Source organism: Amblyomma maculatum, chromosome 6, assembly GCF_055883805.1.
Source record: "Amblyomma maculatum isolate TAMU_Amacu chromosome 6, ASM5588380v1, whole genome shotgun sequence".
Lineage (NCBI taxonomy): Eukaryota > Metazoa > Arthropoda > Arachnida > Ixodida > Ixodidae > Amblyomma > Amblyomma maculatum.
The window spans coordinates 95220544-95239948 of record NC_139349.1 but is presented as its reverse complement, the minus strand read 5'-3'; the positions used below and the strand labels follow the sequence as shown (position 1 = coordinate 95239948).

The window sequence follows — 19405 nt, the reverse complement described above, 5'->3', positions numbered from 1 at the left end:
TGTAGCCGTAGCATTGCGCTCTGGCGAATCTCGACCGCATGCTCTGTTTTGCAGCTGCGTACGATGCAGTTTCTTTGTAAAGAGTTTCGTTGATCCGGAATAAACAAGATTTTTGTACATACTGTGGATTGTCAGTGGTAGGGCGAAACCATGGCTCGCTTATACGCTTTCTCAAGAAGGTGAGACCTTCAACATAATGAAAGGAATAACCGTAGGCTTCAGTATATGCGATTCGAAACAATACTCTAAAACTTGTTCGCAACTCTGCTGCAGCGGTGGCTGGGAACTAGGCCGTTCGACTATACTGAGCCCTACCAAGTGGGTTCGATCCGCTCGCGCAGGTTGCTTTCGATGGAGATGATTATTTATTGCACGTTAAAAAACTCCGGTTAGACGAATTTTCCGGAGCCATTCACCAAGGCTCCATTCACCAAGACTCAAGCTATATAGCCTGAGGCTATAACCCGGGTTGCATGTATGGTTTATCTATGGCCGCATAGAAAGATGCTACTCAGAAGTCATAAATCTCGCGCTATTCAAATATATGTATTTTAATTTATCCACACCGCATTATTGAACGTACTCTCTCTTTAAGTGCGGCTATTTCTTGATGTATACAATGATGTATACATTGTTGTATACAATGTACCTTTACGTATTCTCACTCCCCTGTGCAATGACCTTGGGCCCTGAGGAAAAAATTATCAACTCAATGAGCACGAGTAGTGTTGAGAATATCTTAACATGTTAAACTGTTTCTTTTTTATTTATTCACTTATCCTCGTGCGGCGTAGACTTCTGCTGGTTGATACAAGGTCATCATTGAATAACGGCATGAGCAATAGGTAAAATGCTGTTTATGTGTTATAAGATAGCATGAACGTTGTGCGGTTGACTTATTTCGAAGAACGAAAGTAATCGCAATGTAAGTACGTATCCGCAAGATAAAATCGTCTACCAAAACTTGCACTTTTTCTCAGGGTTCATGAAAGTGCCCGTGGGGCAACTGAACGCTTCAGCGAATTCCGGCATATTCATCACGGGCACCACGCAGCGAGACCAGTTCGGAGCGTAGGACTGGCTGGTGTCCCGCTTGCGCGGTGGAACCGCAGGGTCGCACATTTTGGCGCAATGACCGATGAAGAACAACTGGAGCTCCGTGAAGCCGGCCACGTTTCCAGTTGTTGCGTTGAGCGCTTGTGCAGGGAGGTCCCGGCTCATATTCTGAAAGGCGTCGAAGGCTGCACGTGTCCCCATGACGTCAGCCAGGTCTTCCGAGTCGAGCCTCGGGTCCAGGATGAAGGCGCGTTTTCTGAGCGCCTGGAAGAAAATTGCCGTGCATCGCTGGGACAGGAATGTTTTAGTTTATGATCCGGAATGACATCAACAAGGCCCTCCAGGGTAAAATAAATCTGCCCGTGTGGTATCCTGCCTTAGTTGCATACAAAAGACAGCGTCTCGTCGGCGACAATAGAAAGGCTACTTCCTGTGATCCCTCCTTTAACGCCAACATGACACATGGCAGATAGTCAGCGGGCTGTGTAAATGAAGGAGGTTATTGAGGTACCTAGCCATCGATGCACATACTAATAATCACTTCCGCCGTGAAAAAAATGAAAGTATCTAATGACTTATGACGCTGCATTGTCCATCACGTACTCAAGAGCGAACAGAGGACACTGGTGGTTTATTTCTAGTATAACGAAAAAGAGGAAATGTTCCATTTCCTCTCTTTGTTGTGTATGGGATGGATAATGCTGCGCCAGCAGTCCCCTGATGTGTGCAACCAACCAGCCCAGACGCAAGTTTTGCTAACAAGCTGAAATAATTGGAAAGAAAAAATTAGTTTGGAAGGCTGACCAAGGCAGATCCCACATGTGTGATCGGATTTCTAAGCTTCAATTTTTTTTTATGAAATGTGCTTCCATGGAGATGTAAATTTTTTTTTTCTCCACACCCGCACGGCTGCGCCATGCTCAATGCTACAGTTATTATATTTTTCAAACCACCGCCACACATTTAGCTACGTACTGCACGTGATGCTTACTTTTCAAGATACAGCGCCAAAGATAGTATTTTCAAATGCAACACGGTTGCATCGCTGATTTCTACACGGCAGCGTGAATGCCGCGTCTGTGCTTCCCGAGACGGGCACGAGACACCAAAAATTAGAAGCTTGTCGTGGTGTTGCACCAACTAGCATATGGAAGTGTTTCTGTTGACAAACTGTGCACAGAGGGCAATAGAAGGGCCTTATTTGGCGGATACCTCTCGGTGGGCCGTCCGGAGGCATAGCGTTTGCTCCACATATCTGTCCGAGGCCTGTGGGGGCCACCAGTTGCTTTCCGCTCCTCGCTCATCTTTGCCTTGGCCGGTCACGTCAAAGGCATGCATCATTTCATGGCCCATTATCTGCGAAAAGCAAAATAAAACATTCTGGGCTCATTTATTTCATCACTTAATTAGCTTCCGGTAGCTTAAAACTAACCACTGCTACAAGCCTGCATATGTCAGCAGCGAAATATTCTTATGACGATACTGACAAGCGCAAGAATCGCTTTGAAATCGATCTCCTTCGACAGATAGATTGATATTGCTTTGTATGCAGAGTGAACAAAGCTTAAGTAGATGCACTCAGTATGCGCTCATAAGCGATACGTCATCAGCTTGATTCGAGATATGTCACTTTTCACATCCTTTGGTGTAATGTAGGAGAAACTTGACTGTATCGCACCACAGTAAAATTTGCCATGTGACATGGCGAATAGATGCAGCGCAAAAGCAAAACAGGACACAGTCCACGTCTCTCACTTATCTTGTCTCTTTCGCACCCTTATATCTCCGCAAATATGTGCATGAATCTTTCACATTAACTGGGCATCTACTTTCTGCGAACTAAGGTAATGGGCTCCACACGTTTTTTTTTTGTTTTTTACGCGCTGAACTGCTAGCACATACTATTGCAACACCATGTTATCAGATGACGTTGAAACCTTTAAACACACCAAGTTACAGCTCCGTTACAGATACAGTTACAATATACCGATTTTTTTCATGTGTATTTGCTCGTGTTATATACAACCCTTCTTCACAGTCATTGTTGTGATGAACTGGGCTTCATAATGCATTTTGTTGGTCACTCACATGGTCTTTTTCTTTAACTCTTGAAAAAGATGAAGTGCACATACACTACTTAAGGCCGCGTGATTTTGTCTTCAATAATTCTCTTAAATAGCAATGAATACTCTCGTCCACTTTTTTCCTTATGGCTCTCGTCCCTATGTGGCATGCGTCTCTATCTCAGTTTAACTCTTCCCCCATTGAATGAATGCTACAGTGCAGCTCAGGAAACAGCCTTCGTGGCATTAAAGGTTACAAGCGTTTTCGTTGAACGTGGCTACTTAACACACGGCGAGAGCAACGCATGCTTGCTGATGTGTGCTGTATACCTGTCCAATGCCGCCGAAGTTGAATCCAGCGGGTGCCCCGTGAAAATAAAGGACAGGCTGCAGGAGCCCGCCGGCGAGGTTAACGGTATTGGTGGAGTAAGTGTGCTGGGCGTTGACCGAACCCAAGGTGAAGAGGATTTCGTCCTCGTGCCGGATTTGTACGCGCCTCACGAACCGGCTGGCGTTCAACCGGGACAGCACGAAACTGCTGCCTGTGGCGGAATCGATATTTACAGAGTTTGCATAACACGATTAGTGAGTAGTGCGCTACATTTCCTACCAAGCACTGGGCTGCAGCTGAATGGTTTAAGGCGGACAAAAGCAACTAGAGCACGCTACTTCCTTCTAAAATTCGTTGCGCGTTACGTAATTGAAACTGGCAGCCGTGGTATCTGCAAACCGGTAGTAGACGCCAAGGCGTTTTTACTAGGAAAAATGTGTTTTCTTATCTAAAATACAGAAGGCGTGATTCTAATTTGAACGGAAAAGCGTGCTCTGTTTACTGTTTGTCCGCACCTGTAAGCTTAAGCGCTGTACATTGGGAATAAAGACAATCGTATTTGAGTGCTGGGTGAATTGTTAAGTAACAAAGAAGAGAACTAGTAAATGAATGAAATAAACACTAAATGTATTATGAACAAACTCACGACTGAATGAATCAATGATACAATGAATCAATGAACGAACAAAAACGAACGAATAAAGTCGGCTACTTACAAATCGTGAGCCCTTAATGTAATGTTAATAAGCATTATTGTCGCATGTGCACTAAAATTAATCCTGATGCTTCCTTCGAGCTACGCTGCACAAATCAATCATTGCGTACCTGTGACGGCCACATCCGGCATATCTGCGTAGAACCGCTCTAGGGCGGTAAGGCGTGTGATGTTGAAGGGGAACGCAATAATAAGCCTCGTGGCTGCGGCTTTCTTCTTGGCAGTCCTTCTGGCAGCGACCGGAAACCAATTGGACGTGCCCACTGTGGTTTCGACGACTTTGTGCACTTGAGAACCAATGTACCTCACTTCATGGAGCACATCGGGTGTCACCACTGAAATGAGTAAGCACGAAATATGGAAACAATAAAAGACACCGCTAGAAACAAACTACCTTCCAGTTTGCAACAACATTTCCAACGAGCTCTTCCTGAGCGTCATTGCACTGTAGCATTCTTCCTGTAGCAAACATATTTGAATGACGGCATGAACTCTTCGTAAAGTTGTGTGAGCAACAGATACGGATAAATATTTTTACATATCGGTATACGCGACATCAATATTGTAATACAATGCCGAAATTCTTTGAAAATCTGTAAGGGAAAACGTCCTGCAGACGTCGGCCTCTAGGAGCCAGAAACAACGCCTTGCTTTGTTGCATGCCATGGGGGCTCGGCCACGGATTAAGACGAGATGTATACCCTGCATGCATTCAATGCTCGAGCAGATTGGATTCGGGCGATTAGCGAACCCAAATGGCGGCAACGCACTGTTCCGCTACTGTCTGGCTTTGAGCGCGTCCTGTTCAGATAGCTTTGTGGAGAACGAACTCAGGCAGAATCCGTGTCAGTTATTCGCGGATTTTCTTTAACAGGTACCAAGCAACCATTTCAGAGAGGTAGGTTGCGCCGTCGACTATAGGCCGTGAAACCCTTGAATTCGATAAGCTTGCGCTTGACAAGAACACAGGGCCTGTCATCAGCTTCAACGACTGGACCATCACAAAACAAATTTATAGGCAGAATGGGGGGCGACGGAAGAACGGCAATGGTGGTGGCCGGAAATAAGGGCCGGAAATACTCGTCCCTAAGACGATTTTCTGTAAACAAGCTTGCAGGTATTCAGCTACTCTACAAGACTCACCTCTATTGAGTTCCGTGTACAGAGTCGAGCAAATCAAGGAGAGCAAAGGGTTAGTGGTATCACTGGTGTGAGCTGCTCAAAGATTTAACATGGACTTCTGGCAACGTAGACCATGACGGGGTGGTGCAAGGGATTGGAAGAAACACGCATAGCCACTGCCACCTTTTTCAGGTCGGTGGACCTCCAAAATGTACGCCTCACCTTTTAAAACAACACAAACAATTAAAAAAAAAGGAACACTTATGACGAGACGGCACACGTCTTTTGTTCAATTCTTGTTTTTTGAGTTCGCCTTTCTAGCGGTTTCTTCAAGACCTTTTTTAGAGAACCAAGAGGCCCGAACTAGAATTTTGGTTCCTGCGAAATGTGGAAGTTGGTAGCATTTCAAGAACGGCCCAATGTTACTTATCAGATCGAGAATAATCAAACCTCCCTCCCTCCACCCCTCGTGAAGAAAATTAATGGCAATAGTGCACATAGGAGATCCGGCCTGAGAACGAGTGTATTCGCCGATGAATATTTGCTTCCGGGCCCGCAGGTCCCCGTAAAGCCAATGCTGATAATGCCTGAAGATTGCGTCACTAATGTTGGCCCATTTTATTACTAAAATGGAAACGGAGTGCAAGTAACTGGTCACCCAGTATCAACTGCACGAGAATGTGAAAGCTTTCTGAAGCTTAAGGGCGTTTGTTCAATGTTTCAGGCCTTCTTCTGACTTCTTGCTTCGGAGTTGTGTTTCTCATTATTTCGCACATTTAGTATATCTTCAATACGCGCAGTAGTTTTTCGTACTTGTGCATTATATATAGCCACTCCGACAAAATTTCAGAATTCCGTCGCTCTAACCCAACGTTCTCCTCTTCTGCAAGCAAAAGGTTGAGCTTAAAAATGCCACTAGCATTCTGAACCTACTCATGGTTTCTGGTGCGATAACGAAACAATGACGAACCAGATGTACAAATGGGTCTATTGCAAAGGAACTAACGAGATAAGGAATTTTGCTTGATGTTCCAGACTCTCTCTTGGGGGATTCTAATCTTAAACCCAGGGCGCTAGAACCTGGTACTCGAGTTGCTAAAACAAGTAATGTGTTTTTGCTCCGCCAGAAAATGAAACATTGACTCGAAGAAAAATCTTGACATGGCCGTTGCATAAGTGGAACACAAACTTTGAAGGCGTTGTAAGCAGCGCATGCACGTGGCGGCCAACGAACTTTTGTAAATCACTTTGGACACCAGCGCCGCCTCGAGCAGATCCCCTACATCGTCGAAGCAGAAGTCATCTGTCTTCGCTGGGGACCCTCCGTGGACGGTACCGTCAGCGTACGGTTTCATTTGCCGCATCACGCTCCAAGAGATCAGGCGCAAGCTGTCGGCACGATCAATCTCTTCGAGGAGGAACACGATGAGCTTTGCGCCTAATGGTTCCACGACCATCTGGTCGGTCATGCGGTACGTGTGGTCACTGTGCAACATGACCATCTCTTTCCACTGGTCTGGAAAATAGAAGGTGATGTAATATCCCTGACATATTAATTAAAAATAAACTGCATGCATATTTATTTATTTATTTATTTATTTATTTATTTATTTATTTATTTATTTATTTATTTATTTATTTATTTATTTATTTATTTATTTATTTATTTCAGTACCCTCAGGGTCCGAGGGCATTACAGAGTGGAGTGGGGTACAATAAAAGGAAAAAAAGTGAAAAAAAGAACAGCAATCAGTATTAAAACAAATGTGAACAGTATTATGGCTGCCACACATAAGCAAGTTAAAACAATATAAGAATACAAATTATTAGCTACTGGCACAGCAAAATATATGAGCACACAAATATACCGCGTACGCAAAACAAACAATTTTACGAGCAGGCAGGAAACAAAGTTGCTGAAATATACCATCATACACGTAATCAGCCGCACAATTTGGGGGGAAAAAAAGAGAAAAAAAGCTTACTAAAAACAGCAGATGGGCTAAAAACAATAAACAAATGGCAGTGTGGAAAAATTCAATTTAACAACAATGTTAACATCAGATTAGCTAAAGCAGATTTAAACGCAGAATGGTCACTTATTTCAACAACCGCTGGGGGAAGGCGATTCCATTGTGCCGATGTGCTGGGGATGAATGACTCGCTATAAACATATATGTATACTTTCCTTGCCATTACAAAAATGGCGGAGAGTCCTAGCCCACTGAAACAAACTAAGCGTTATTTAGAGCCGCTCAGACTCAGCAGAAGCGCTTTCCTTATTCGAAAGAAATTATTAAAGACCAACAGCTAGCTCCGAACTTTTCCTTTGAAAAAGCGTCAATTCGGATACTGCAGATAGTGTAGATGGTCTTGAAAAAAATCACTGGCTTTTACGCAGCTGCAAGTAGATGTAAGGTTGAAATTGGTTATTACCGGCTCCATTGCTCGGCCTAAATAGTTATGACGGCGAAGTGATTTGCAACGGTCGAACATTAGCCGCTTGCTCGAGCCGGTCCTCCTGAAATGATGTCTGTATATGGTGACCGGGTGGTGGCGACAAACATTTATTAACTCTTTGTACAAGGAGGTGTTTGGACGGAGGCCCTATTGGCCCAGGCCCTCACAAATCTAGGTGGAGCTCCTATTCCGGAGCCCCAATGGCGTCTAACGCCACTCGCGCCCTGGCGACCAAGGTCCGCTGGGACTGTAGGTCATGGCAACTGAGCAGCGCCACCTCCCAGGCCGGCGAAACGCAAAGCCATCAGTGTGCTGCGCGGTGTCAAAGAAGGTTAAAGACTCCAAGGTGGTCGGGGTTACTCTGTAACCACCTGCTATGTCACCTCTTTTCCTTGTTTCATTCCCGTCTTTCTTATGACTCTTAAGATATCCACCGAGAAGCGCGACACATACTGCGCCTTTTGTTTCCTATAAACCGAATCACACTTGATCATAGCTTGAAGGCTGTGTGCGCGTGTGTGTGTTCAATCAAAGGCCCCCTTTCTCCAGAAAGTCCGGGGTTGACTCTGCCGGCGTTGGGAGTTAAAAATCACGAGCATACCTTTCACAAGCGGTAGTAGTTAGCCGCTGACATTGCCACTGTATTTCAGGTTATGTGTCGTCGCGAGATAACATGACATAACTGAGTTGACATCAACCTGGCAAGCGTTGATCTCGAGCAAGACACGCTTTCCATAGGCCTCGCGAACAGCTTTGCACGGCTCGGTTATAAAGCAAGGCTTTGTATCGACACAGGATGGTCTTCGGCGTAATGTGCGCACTTACGGCTGCATAAAAATAAATAGATGTGCAGAGTAAGGTATCTGTGACAAAGGGAGTAAGTATACAAGATATACATGTGTGAGAACGAGGATCAGCGAGAGGAGACGCAGATGGGAGTCTTGCGCAATGCCACGTCATACTCTAAAAGGGGAGATTAAGTTTCCTCGATTATTCAAACTCGCCATTAAACTTTGAAAAGTAATAATTAATTACCAATTATTGATTGCCAATTCAGGGTAAAAAATGTTAGTGCAGAAAACATAGGTCGCCACGAAAAAGAAATGTCCCCAAATAATTTCAGTGTGATAAAGTTTACACACAGTATACAGCTTTATTTACTTGCCATGAAAAATAAAACTTTGTGACCTTTTAGCCACCTAAGACGACTCCCCGAAAACGAGGCGCTTTTCTGACGAATGCTGCTCCCTGCAGAGTTTTTTGTATACACCACATGTTAGATAAGAGCGAACAGCTTCTGACACGACAGATTTATTTTACCACTAGCAACTCTGGTTCCGTAAAACGAATCTTTTAAAACGAAACCTACAACCAGGTGTTTTTCAACACGATTTACAAGCATAAAGGCCACAATTTATCAAACTTATGTTTATAAAAAAATGAACTAATGTTTTCTTACTATACGTAGTTAGCCCAGAATGAATAATACCGCGGGCAAGCTCAGCTGTTCACCGTAGGTTTCAGTTGATTTCGGCGAAGACAGTTCATTATTTTATGAATTTTAGCGACATTTAGGTTGAATGCTTTGCATATGCAGGCTTTTCTTATAAATGTGATAGCGCGAGATGAGCATTGCGAAAAACCGAACAGGTAAGAATCTGTGAATGCTGAATTCAGGGCACTACTGTTTGGGGCAAAGTATTTCACAACAAATTAAAATAGGTCGCTTGATACGGAACCTCTAAACAGCTTACCGTAGGTGACGACGTTGTTGAGATACCTGGGCACGTCTTTGACATGGATCAGATACTTGAAATCTTCGTGCTGTTTTTCGATCTCGTCAAACACACCAAGAATAAAATTTACAACTGAACAGAAAAGAAAAACAGAAAATGAAAGCAAATGTTGAAACATCACATGAGAGTGTATAGAGCGGTTGTTCCTGGCTTACACAGAACCGAGTGAACAAGGCTGAGGTGAGCGGAATCGAAAGTCCCTCTGGGATCACTAAGAAATTCTACCGCTATGACAGAAAAGTTAAGAAGTTGCTTCGCAGAACTAGGAGTGCTTTTTTGTTTGCGCCTGCCTGGTAACTCGGAACTTAGGGAATACTTGAAATATAGCCTTGTGTATAGCTCTAGCAAAGCATACCTCAAACAAAGCGTTCCAGAAGACTTGTGATACTATTTGAGGAGTACTTAAGATATTTGACGGCCTAAGCTGCTGCGAGCGACTTTTATTAATCGAATTTGCAAGTTTATAGACAGTTAAAATCTCCTGGAAGACAAATTTTCCGCATTTATGTATTGCGAGAGGAAGAAGGCAAGGGTGTGTGATGCATCCAGCACAAACGCGTCCACCGAAACATTTCTTGCGGAAGGTGTTTTAAACTAAGAAAAGTAATGCTGTTCTCAGGTAAAAAACAATAAACTTGAAGCCCAGCCGACTGGTAAACCGTTACCTGAGTCTCTCTGCGCTTATGAGGGCTAATTACAGCGTTATGTAAGGGCACCAAGTGCACGTGTATATGTGCTAATTCATGCCACGCGTAAACTATTCATTTGAACTGCCAACTCCCTCCAATGTCATCGGGAAGTTATCCGCTATGAGCGCGTCATACTCTTGTACATTGCCTGTGCGCCGAATATTCAATGCAGAATGTTCGGGAAGCGTGGCAGTTAAGTACCATCCGCACTGACCTTTCGTTTCTGTGTCGCTGATGTTCTGTTGTAGTTGTTCGGTGAAAGTATCGTCCTTTTCCGGGAAGAAAAAAAGAATATTTTTTTCTACGAAACCTTCGTACGTTTTGTTTTTTATATGTTCCTCTCGCTCTTGGAACCACTCGCTCTCGACGTCACTGAACAACATCTGGAAAATAAAGGAAGTGTGAAATGGCGCCAAAGCTCAATTTTTTTTCGCTTAATCACGCTTGGGATGTCTGTGCTCCCCGTCCCTCTCTGCGTCCTTTTATTTAAAGCTGATATAAAAGTAGCCTATAAGAAGAGTTTTGTCAACTCACCGTCGGCTTTCGTGCCTGAATAAAGAAAAGGTGAAAAATGGCCAATGCCTGCCTTTTCCACAGGACAGTGGAACACGATAGCGTTAGAACCCCCCCCCCCGCCAACACACACACACACACACACACACACACACACACACACACACACACACACACACACACACACACACACACACACACACACACACACACACACACACACACACACACACACACACACACACACACACACACACACACACACACACACACACACACACACACACACACACACACACACACACACACACACACACACACACACACACACACACACACACACACACACACACACACACACACACACACCCCGCGTACCTACCCCTAAGAAAGCGTAGTTTCTTCCTTCGCAACACCTTACACCATTTACGCTGGCGAATAACCTGGCCTTTAGGAGACACGCTGATGCACCCTTCGTGTCTTCAGCGTTCCTCGGGAGTTTTTGCAACCTGAGGAAGCCTCCACAGAGCAAAGGCCTTGCGCTCACTGTTTTGAAGCATCCATTTAATACAAAACAATGAAGTCACATATAAAACCATGCGATGAGACACACTTGCAAGATGTCCCTCTAACAGAGCCAAACGAAGGTGCCATGGTGGTGTATAGAGGCAGCATGTCTCACTCGTGATGCTTTGATCTGGGGTTTGGTTCCCGCTTGGAGGACTTAAACTAATTATTCTAATAATTCAACTCAATAGTCTTAATTGAGCACCTAACATAGACTTAACAACTTTCTCACTCGATTGCGTTTTACTGCCACGTGGCACACCGACGGGCTTTCGGCATAAGCCCCGAAACTCCGGCCATCTCAGGAAGAAGAGAAAGCCCCGAAAGAGCAGCTGTTCCTCGCACTTTCGAATGACGCTTCAGTTAGGCAGCGGACAAACGTGGAAGTTTTCACGTATCATATACGACGATGCCAACGATGTCCGCTTCGGAGAACGATTCCCGTAAAATTTTTATTGTGAACGTTTCTCCACTGATTGGTGTCGCTAGCACGAAGACAATAGGGACACCACTTACCTTCCGGCTTCATCACACATTGTGATTGCCATAGAAGTCGGAATGAAGTGTTTGGCTTACCTCGTGCGGGTAGTCGTGTCTCGACCCGGCAGCTTCGTTGATGGCCATTATTGCAGACAGGCCCCAGGCCAGATTCAGCTGCACAATAGAATCAAGCGGATGCCGGGACAAATTCAGAGCCACGGGGCTTAAACCGAGACGTGACAGGAAGTCCAGAAGGTGTGCTGCCTCAGACCGCTTGTTGGAATAAAGTGACACGCAGGCTCTGTACATGGCGACTGCCTTCTGGAAGGCTGTCTGCCCTCGCTCAGGAATAGAGGCGGCCTTCACCGTGGCTTTGACCTTGGCATTCACGGTGTCAGCCATCTGTAGGCGAGCAAAAGCAAGCAGCACACATGTCGTGGTTAGGCTGGAGTGTACGAAGGTAATCGCGTGCATAGGAAGTGGAGCACCTAATTTTAGCCTCTGCGGTTTTCTCAAAACAACTGCCTTTGCTTACGGCATCTTCCATTCATAACCGGGAGATGTTAGCCTCTTCGTTCTTTTGCACCAGCGGTGAAAAGGTTCATCATGTCTTACCATGAAGTTGGCTTGTACCCGAGTCGATTGGATATTACGACATAAACTTAGATGCGGTAAACAGAGGACAAAGGAAGAAACACTACCATGGGTGCTGTCCTCATTTTTTGGCCTGATAGTTTTCTGTCATGGTGTAGCAACTGGCCCGCTCAATATCCCATTTGAATATTGTTCCTAGTTTGCTTTGAGGGCCTCAACTATTTTTTCAAAGACAAACTGCTGCCGCCGTTTTAATATTTTAGCACCTTAAATGTTCTCAAGGTTATAAATCACCCGCCTTTTCAAAAATGGGGACAGGCAGCCCTTTAGTGCATGACGCGACAGCTTTGGCTACTTCCGTTGGCCTGTTCCTTTTCCTTACCCTCGTTTGCTTCCATTCACTTTCCTACTCAATTAGTAACCTGCTGTTTGGGCATCCATCGATAATCCTTAACATATCATCAAACACGACATGCCACCCCGACTAAAAGCTCCGATTTATATAAGGCCTCGAGCGTGCATGAGTAGCCGAGGGGAAGCAGGGCTATATCGGTATCCAATGGCCATAAAAGGCTGGATTTCGATATAAGCGTCCCAACAGAAAGGTGAGATCCGAGTTGGGAGTACCTACCAGCTCGGCCATTTCACGTGGTCACTTGACGTAACACAACCTGATGAGGAGTGCGTATGTTTACCTGAAAAGTACGTCCTGCCAGAGCCCGTGACTTGTTCACTCCAAACGCCAACGACTTCTAAAACATCCGCGCGCGGCATTGTTTTTTTTTTCTTTAGAAAACGGGACCTCAAACGATGGCGCATTAATATACAAACACCATGTTGCTTGCGGAACTTGAGTAAGGGCTTACTTTGCTTCATCCTCGGTCGGTCTGCCATACTTGTAATGAGTCCTAGTCATTATACCCCTACAAAGTTTAAACCTTCAGCACTGTAAGGTACCTCAAGCACACGGCTCAAAAGAAAATCGGCCTGGATGTGCATTTTGGAGAAAGCTGTACCTCAGTAACAAGCTATAAAAAAGACAAGTGAATAGGTTCATGTTTGGCAATTATATATTTCTCGACTGCTGTTCGCATTTGATGTGCGTTCGAACTGCAAAGCTTTCCACATAGGAATCCGCAAAGCTATCATAACTTGGCACCTAATTTCTTTCCGAAGCTTTATGTCATTTGCGACAATGATAAATCTGCTAGCCTATCGCGCTGCTCTCTTCATCGTCACCAAGGTCACAACGCTGTTAAAATCGCCATTCAAACAACTGCCCACAGTGAACGGCTGTGCTCAATATTTTGTGCCATACCAGTACAGCAGAAGCTACATGACAAACCTGTACACGTGACAGTGGTCAATATATACCAAAGTTCATATTTTAGCAGTCCAAGTCTGGTGACTCACAATGGACATCCTTTCCTTCTCGAGTTTGGCCGCGCAGGTGAACATGAAGAAGTCGCGGCAAGGATCGGCCGACTTGTTGATGGTGGACGACAGGAAGAGTCCAAGGTCCCTGCAGCCCTCGGTGTCGCATTCCGCCTGTTGCTTCACTCTCTTGGACTGGACGGACTTAACGAGGGCCAAGTAAAAAATTGCATCCAGCTCTATAACACATTCCTAAAATTTTCACTGCGTGATAAGTCAAGAACGCTATCAAGTGAGTAACGCGAATGTTTTTCAGCGTGATCGAGCGAGAGTGGTTGAATTTCAGAGAAAGGGGCTTAGTTCTTTATACATTATAACAAGGATGGCCGTTCGATTGCTGGAGTACATGCTATGGCGTTGAACGTCATTATCTTGACCACAGCACAGCCACAATACTTCCGTGCTTACCAACTGTATTTCGGTAGGTATTTCTGCCACTCCTGGGAGACCTGCTGTCTCCGCCTTCGTGCTCTTTTACCACCTACCGCGCCTGGACAACTTCATAATTCCCGACGGACAACAAGGAATGACGCTATCTACCGCCCCTCCTCAAAAGCGCGCGCTTTTGGGCGATGCTCTCGGCGATTCACTGCAACGATGGTTCCGCGCTTGCCTACTGTATTTCTACAGTTTAGGTTTTATCAAACTCGCTGCTGCCGCAACAATGATGTTCGTCTACTTGCGGTGTCGTGGCCGCAGAATTCTTTCAAACGGTTTTTCTCTCCTCTTGTTTATGTTTTGCGTTTGTTGCTTCTCAGTAGTGTTGTTAAAGTAAACCCGGAGCCCATGACTTGGATGGAAGAGAAATTTGATGCTTTAGCCGAAACCGTAAAACGTCCTGGAGCAAATAGTGCGATCTTTCTTGAATCATCATAGAAAGTACTGGATGCTCATGCTGGACTCAAAACAGATCTTGAAAATCTGATGAAACGTGTTCAGGAATTAGAAGCCAGGTAGGAAGCGGCGTCGCCTGTTGATGCCCAAGTAAATCATGAGAATGGAATGTCTAACATCGTTATGAAAATTGATGACCTAGAAAACTGATCGCGAATGTCAAACGACTCGTTTTATGAAATTGCTGGAATTGCCGACACTGACTCTTCCAAATGTTGGGAGAGTTCTGAGCGACTTTCGCATGACTTCTGCCTTGATCAACTTGACGTCACTGTGACTTCCATTGCTGAGCCACAGCGCGTGGGCCGTTTCTCAACCATTCGAGAGAAGAAACGGCCCAATATAGATAACTACTTCAACAAAAAGAAATCGAAACCATGTTAAGCGAGGGTTGCAGGTTAAACGACACACATTACAGTATCGGACACAACTATTCGCAAGCTATTCGTAATAAACGCCGCCAACTCCTTCCGTTCGCTAAACCAATTAAGAAACAATTTGATCGCACGCGCATGATGTTCGACGAATTGCGTATCAGTAGTGAGATTAAAATGTGGGACGTCGCAGCCAGCCGTGCTGTACCTGATATTCATCCCACTATACTGACTGACCGGTTCCTGCGAACAGCTCTTCTTCTCCTGTGGCGTTATCGTTTTCGCAAAATATGCTGCTGCTGATAAAACAAAGCAATTTTTTGTTTACGAACGTCCAATATGTTCTTTTTCAAAACTGTCGCTCTTTCTTTACTTGTCTCAACATGCACTTCACTTTTGGTTTAAACTAAAAACATACTTCTCAGTGAATGCGAATTTAGCTTTTTTTCGCGAAGACCGTAAAACCCGAAAAGGGTGTGGCGTCTTCATTGCTACAAAGAAACAAATATGTGCTCTTCCCATCGCTATTACTACTTCTCTTGAATGTGTACGGATAAGGTGTAAATTAGGCGTTAGTGATGTTATTATCGGTATTTTCTACAGGCCGCCCGATATATCTGAGTGACTTTCTGCCGAATTTCATAGAATACCGAGTGACTTGTATCTAGATTTATCCAATTCCATTTCTCTTATTTTCGGTGACTTCAAGTTTTCCAAACACAGATAGATAGGCCTACTGTTTGTGTTAACTCCATTGAAAGTGAAGCATGAATTGGCACTTTTTCGGAAAGGTGTCACGTGTTTGAACAGACTGTTCGAAACATTTTATGAAAATTTGGGGATAAAGGCGTCCTCTTTCCACAGGAAAAAAAAACAAAAACGAACAGAGGCCAAACAGCCAGAGATTCACTTTTTTTTTTACCGACTAAATATTAGTTGAAATATTTATTTGTACCTTTACCAGTTGCGCCCATCCCTTAGCAACTCGGATTTGTTTTTTTCTTAGCCTGCTAATTAGTGCAATGAACAAATATCATTATCAGTTTTATTACATTACTTTAAACTAAGCGACTCAAGGTGAGTAATTTCCCAGCAGCATTTAGAAACGAGGAAGTAGAAACAACTTCTCTCAGCTTTCTAAAAGTATATGTTGATATCTTTTTAAATGACTGCTTGCAGAAAAAAAATTGCAAATAATTAGGAAGTTTTCAGGCTTGGCACAGGGGTTTGGATTAAAATCAGCAGTAGGCACACACATACAAAGAACAAGAAAATTGAGTAATATGCCTGGAAGGATGCCCACAACTTTTTTTAGCACGTAGGATTTCTGTCACGTACGAGGTAGTACCCTGTCGGGCTGTTTTTATTTTTTTAATCTCAAGCTCTCGTGTAAACTTTATTGAGTTTATCGTGTATTTGCAGGCCCACTCACTTGCGGCTGGAGTAAAAAGAAAGCCAGGATGACAACAGCTGAAATCGCCAGCATCATGCCAGCTGTCTGCAGTTGGGCCAACGGCACCCCGTACACCATCAACTCGGGTGGAGGCTCCTCCAGGTTTTCTTCGTCCCCTTCCCTCTGTGCACGGTTCAACAAACGCAAACAGATCAAACAGTTTTAATTGTTATGGTATATTATAGGCCGGCATGGTGTGGGTTTGAAGTCCCAAAGCTGCGCTGAGCCTATGCGGGACGTCATAGCGAATGATCTGGATTCATTTTGATGATCTAAAGTTTACTGGTGTATAATGATCACTGAAACCTTGAGCATAATCTTAAAATAGGATTCTGCACCCCTTGAACTCGGGAGACGCAAGCCGTTGTCACTAAGGTTTCGCGAACGGTAACCGGTGGACATTTTCTGTTCCACACAACGGGGCGAAAAACCTGCAATGGAAGTGAACAATAACTCTCACAGAACTCTAAATTAACTGCTGCAAACACATTTCGGCAGGGTGACGCTAAAAGCGGAAGACATGGACTGTTCTGGTGTTTTTAGCTCGTGAAAAGAGCTGTACTGCCAAATCTATCCAGGTGCGCAAATCAGAGATTTATTGCACCCTGAGTGTCTGACTATTTTTGTCCCTGCAACAGCTTGGACAAACATTCTAATTATATTTTTAACACGATAGCTTTGAAGGCCCAGGTTACAAAATATCCGGCGGCGGCGGCCGCTGTGCTTTGCGAGCGAAAAATCATGGGCCTGGCGCCGGCAGGCGTTGGGCAGCTGACATGGCTGCTCACCAATGAACGTAAGGTTGCCTTACATCCACTCTGGCAGGAGCTGTCAACTTAGGCCACTCCTTTCACACGGAAGAGTGATATCAGAATAAGCCTGTCAGGACCCTTTCATTCACGTTACCCCTGAGCCACGCAAACAGGTTCATACGCCTTGGTTAAAGCGGGGTTTTATATGTGGACTGGTAGTCAACGCTATCGCGTCATGCCCTTAGGTGTCATTGTCATACCCTTAGCTTAAGTGTCCCCATCCGTATGCTTCATTGTGCTTATGCACCAGAATAGAAAAGACAAATCTAACATTTTAACTGTCAGGTTTACCACAACTGATGGGCGCTCATCAGTGTTGTACAAAGGAAAACATCTACATCTTGAGCCTGCTACGTTAGGGTAAGCATTTCGAGCCGGTTGCTTTTCGGCAGGCTGAGCAACGCCCGAACTCTGACGTTTTTCCCCAGTGGCTGACGTTTATCTGGACTCCGTCATTGCAGTAGCCGTCTTGAATCAATCACGCCTCGCTCACCTTATCTCCGTCCTCAGGAACGTTAACAGCGGTCGGCTTATCAGCCTCCATGGCGATCGTCTCCTTCATTCTCTTCTTTTTCGACTAGTGAAAGTGCGGCTCATGCCTCGTGACGCGGGCGAAAGCGCTTAAAATGAAGCGCTCATTTGCGGCAATTTTTTAGGTGATAGTTTTGCAGTTATGCAGTGCGTTCTTCGACTTCATTGTGTTGAAAACTACGTGAACGCATGACGACGCTCCATGCATCTAGCAAATGCGGGGCCATTGATAAATGTTGAATTTTAAATTTTGCAGTTTCGCCTCAAACCGAAGCCATAGCTTTGCCATGTGCGGCCCAGTCTTCATGGTATCGGATGCACCTGCTGATCATCTTCCACCGCACCTTCCCTTCTCCCCTTCTCCGAATTACGTTTTACATGGCTTCGATACTTACTTTAATCTCAAGAAAAATAAAATGCCAGATCTAGATGAAACTTACTAGCAGATAACAGCATTGAACCGAAAAGCTTCAGGATACTCAACGAGCCCACCGCAATTATCTGTCGATTGAAGTTTGAGTGGGTAAATAAAAATGAATAAAAATAATGTTGCCCAGCCGGTACAGCCGGTACATAGGGCTTAAATCATTATAAAAATAAAATTGACCAAGTGAAAATTTCACAATGACAAAAAAGAGAAAAAGGGAACAAATAATAGGTCTACGTCACAGCTCATCACAGCTAAGGAGGGCGCTGCTCATTAGCCTAATTTTACAATGACTAGAATTAGTCAACTATATATCCTATACTTCTTAAATTGGAAAAGTATTATCTTAACTCACGGTGCTTGATTTTTGAGGGACAGTTTTCTTGACGTAATACTTATTCTTTAGTTCTTGGCGATGTTTTCTCGACTCACAATATTGCTCATAATTTCGTAACGCACATATAGCCTTGCATGTGATTAGTTCTTTGTTGACTTTTAATCTGGGCTGTTCTCTTGGTCAGGATAGGGACTGGTTGTTGGTAGTCTACTGTTCCTAGGCACTCCATGTTTCAGGACGGTTTCTGAGAAACTAAAAAAAAATTCAGAAAGGCATTATTTTCAGCACGGAAATGGTGATGCGTTTCACAGATGGAGGCCCATACTGGTGCGCCAAATGATATTTCCTTTCACGTTGTGCTGCAGTCATCGTCGTCTTTATCGTAGCGCGCAGGCATGAGACAACTATGCTATCGCCGCAGCCCATCACGCCTCATGTAAAACTGCAGCGCTCTCGTTCAGTCCAGTAAACATCCGTCCAGTAAATTGCAAAACGCTCTCGCGCTCTACATCGAACATCGTCGTCTTCAAGAAGCTGTATCTTCTCCGCTCCTTAATTTTATCTAGATAAATACATATATGCTATCTCGCTAGACAGACACCGCAACCGTGCCAGACAGGCTGCCGAGACCATCGAGAAATGAGAAACCAGACTAGCCTGTTGTCGAGAAGCTTACCCAGCGCGGAAGCGAGCCATGGCAGAAGGTGGTGTGTTAAAAATATTTATTGGATATTTACAAGGAGGTACGTTTGGCACG

At 44.5% G+C, this 19405-nt stretch overlaps 1 protein-coding gene across 1 annotated transcript; it reads right to left on the bottom strand.

The window, feature by feature from the left end:
* Nucleotides 1-954: 954 nt before the first annotated feature.
* On the bottom strand, nucleotides 955-6789 carry LOC146186314 (endothelin-converting enzyme 1-like). The gene is made up of 5 exons (XM_084605659.1): nucleotides 6522-6789; nucleotides 4276-4500; nucleotides 3450-3694; nucleotides 2269-2412; nucleotides 955-1320 (listed from the first exon to the last, which is right to left on the bottom strand). Exons 1-5 carry the CDS (start codon nucleotides 6787-6789, stop codon nucleotides 955-957), a joined length of 1248 nt encoding a protein of 415 aa, XP_084461785.1.
* Nucleotides 6790-19405: the final 12616 nt, after the last annotated feature.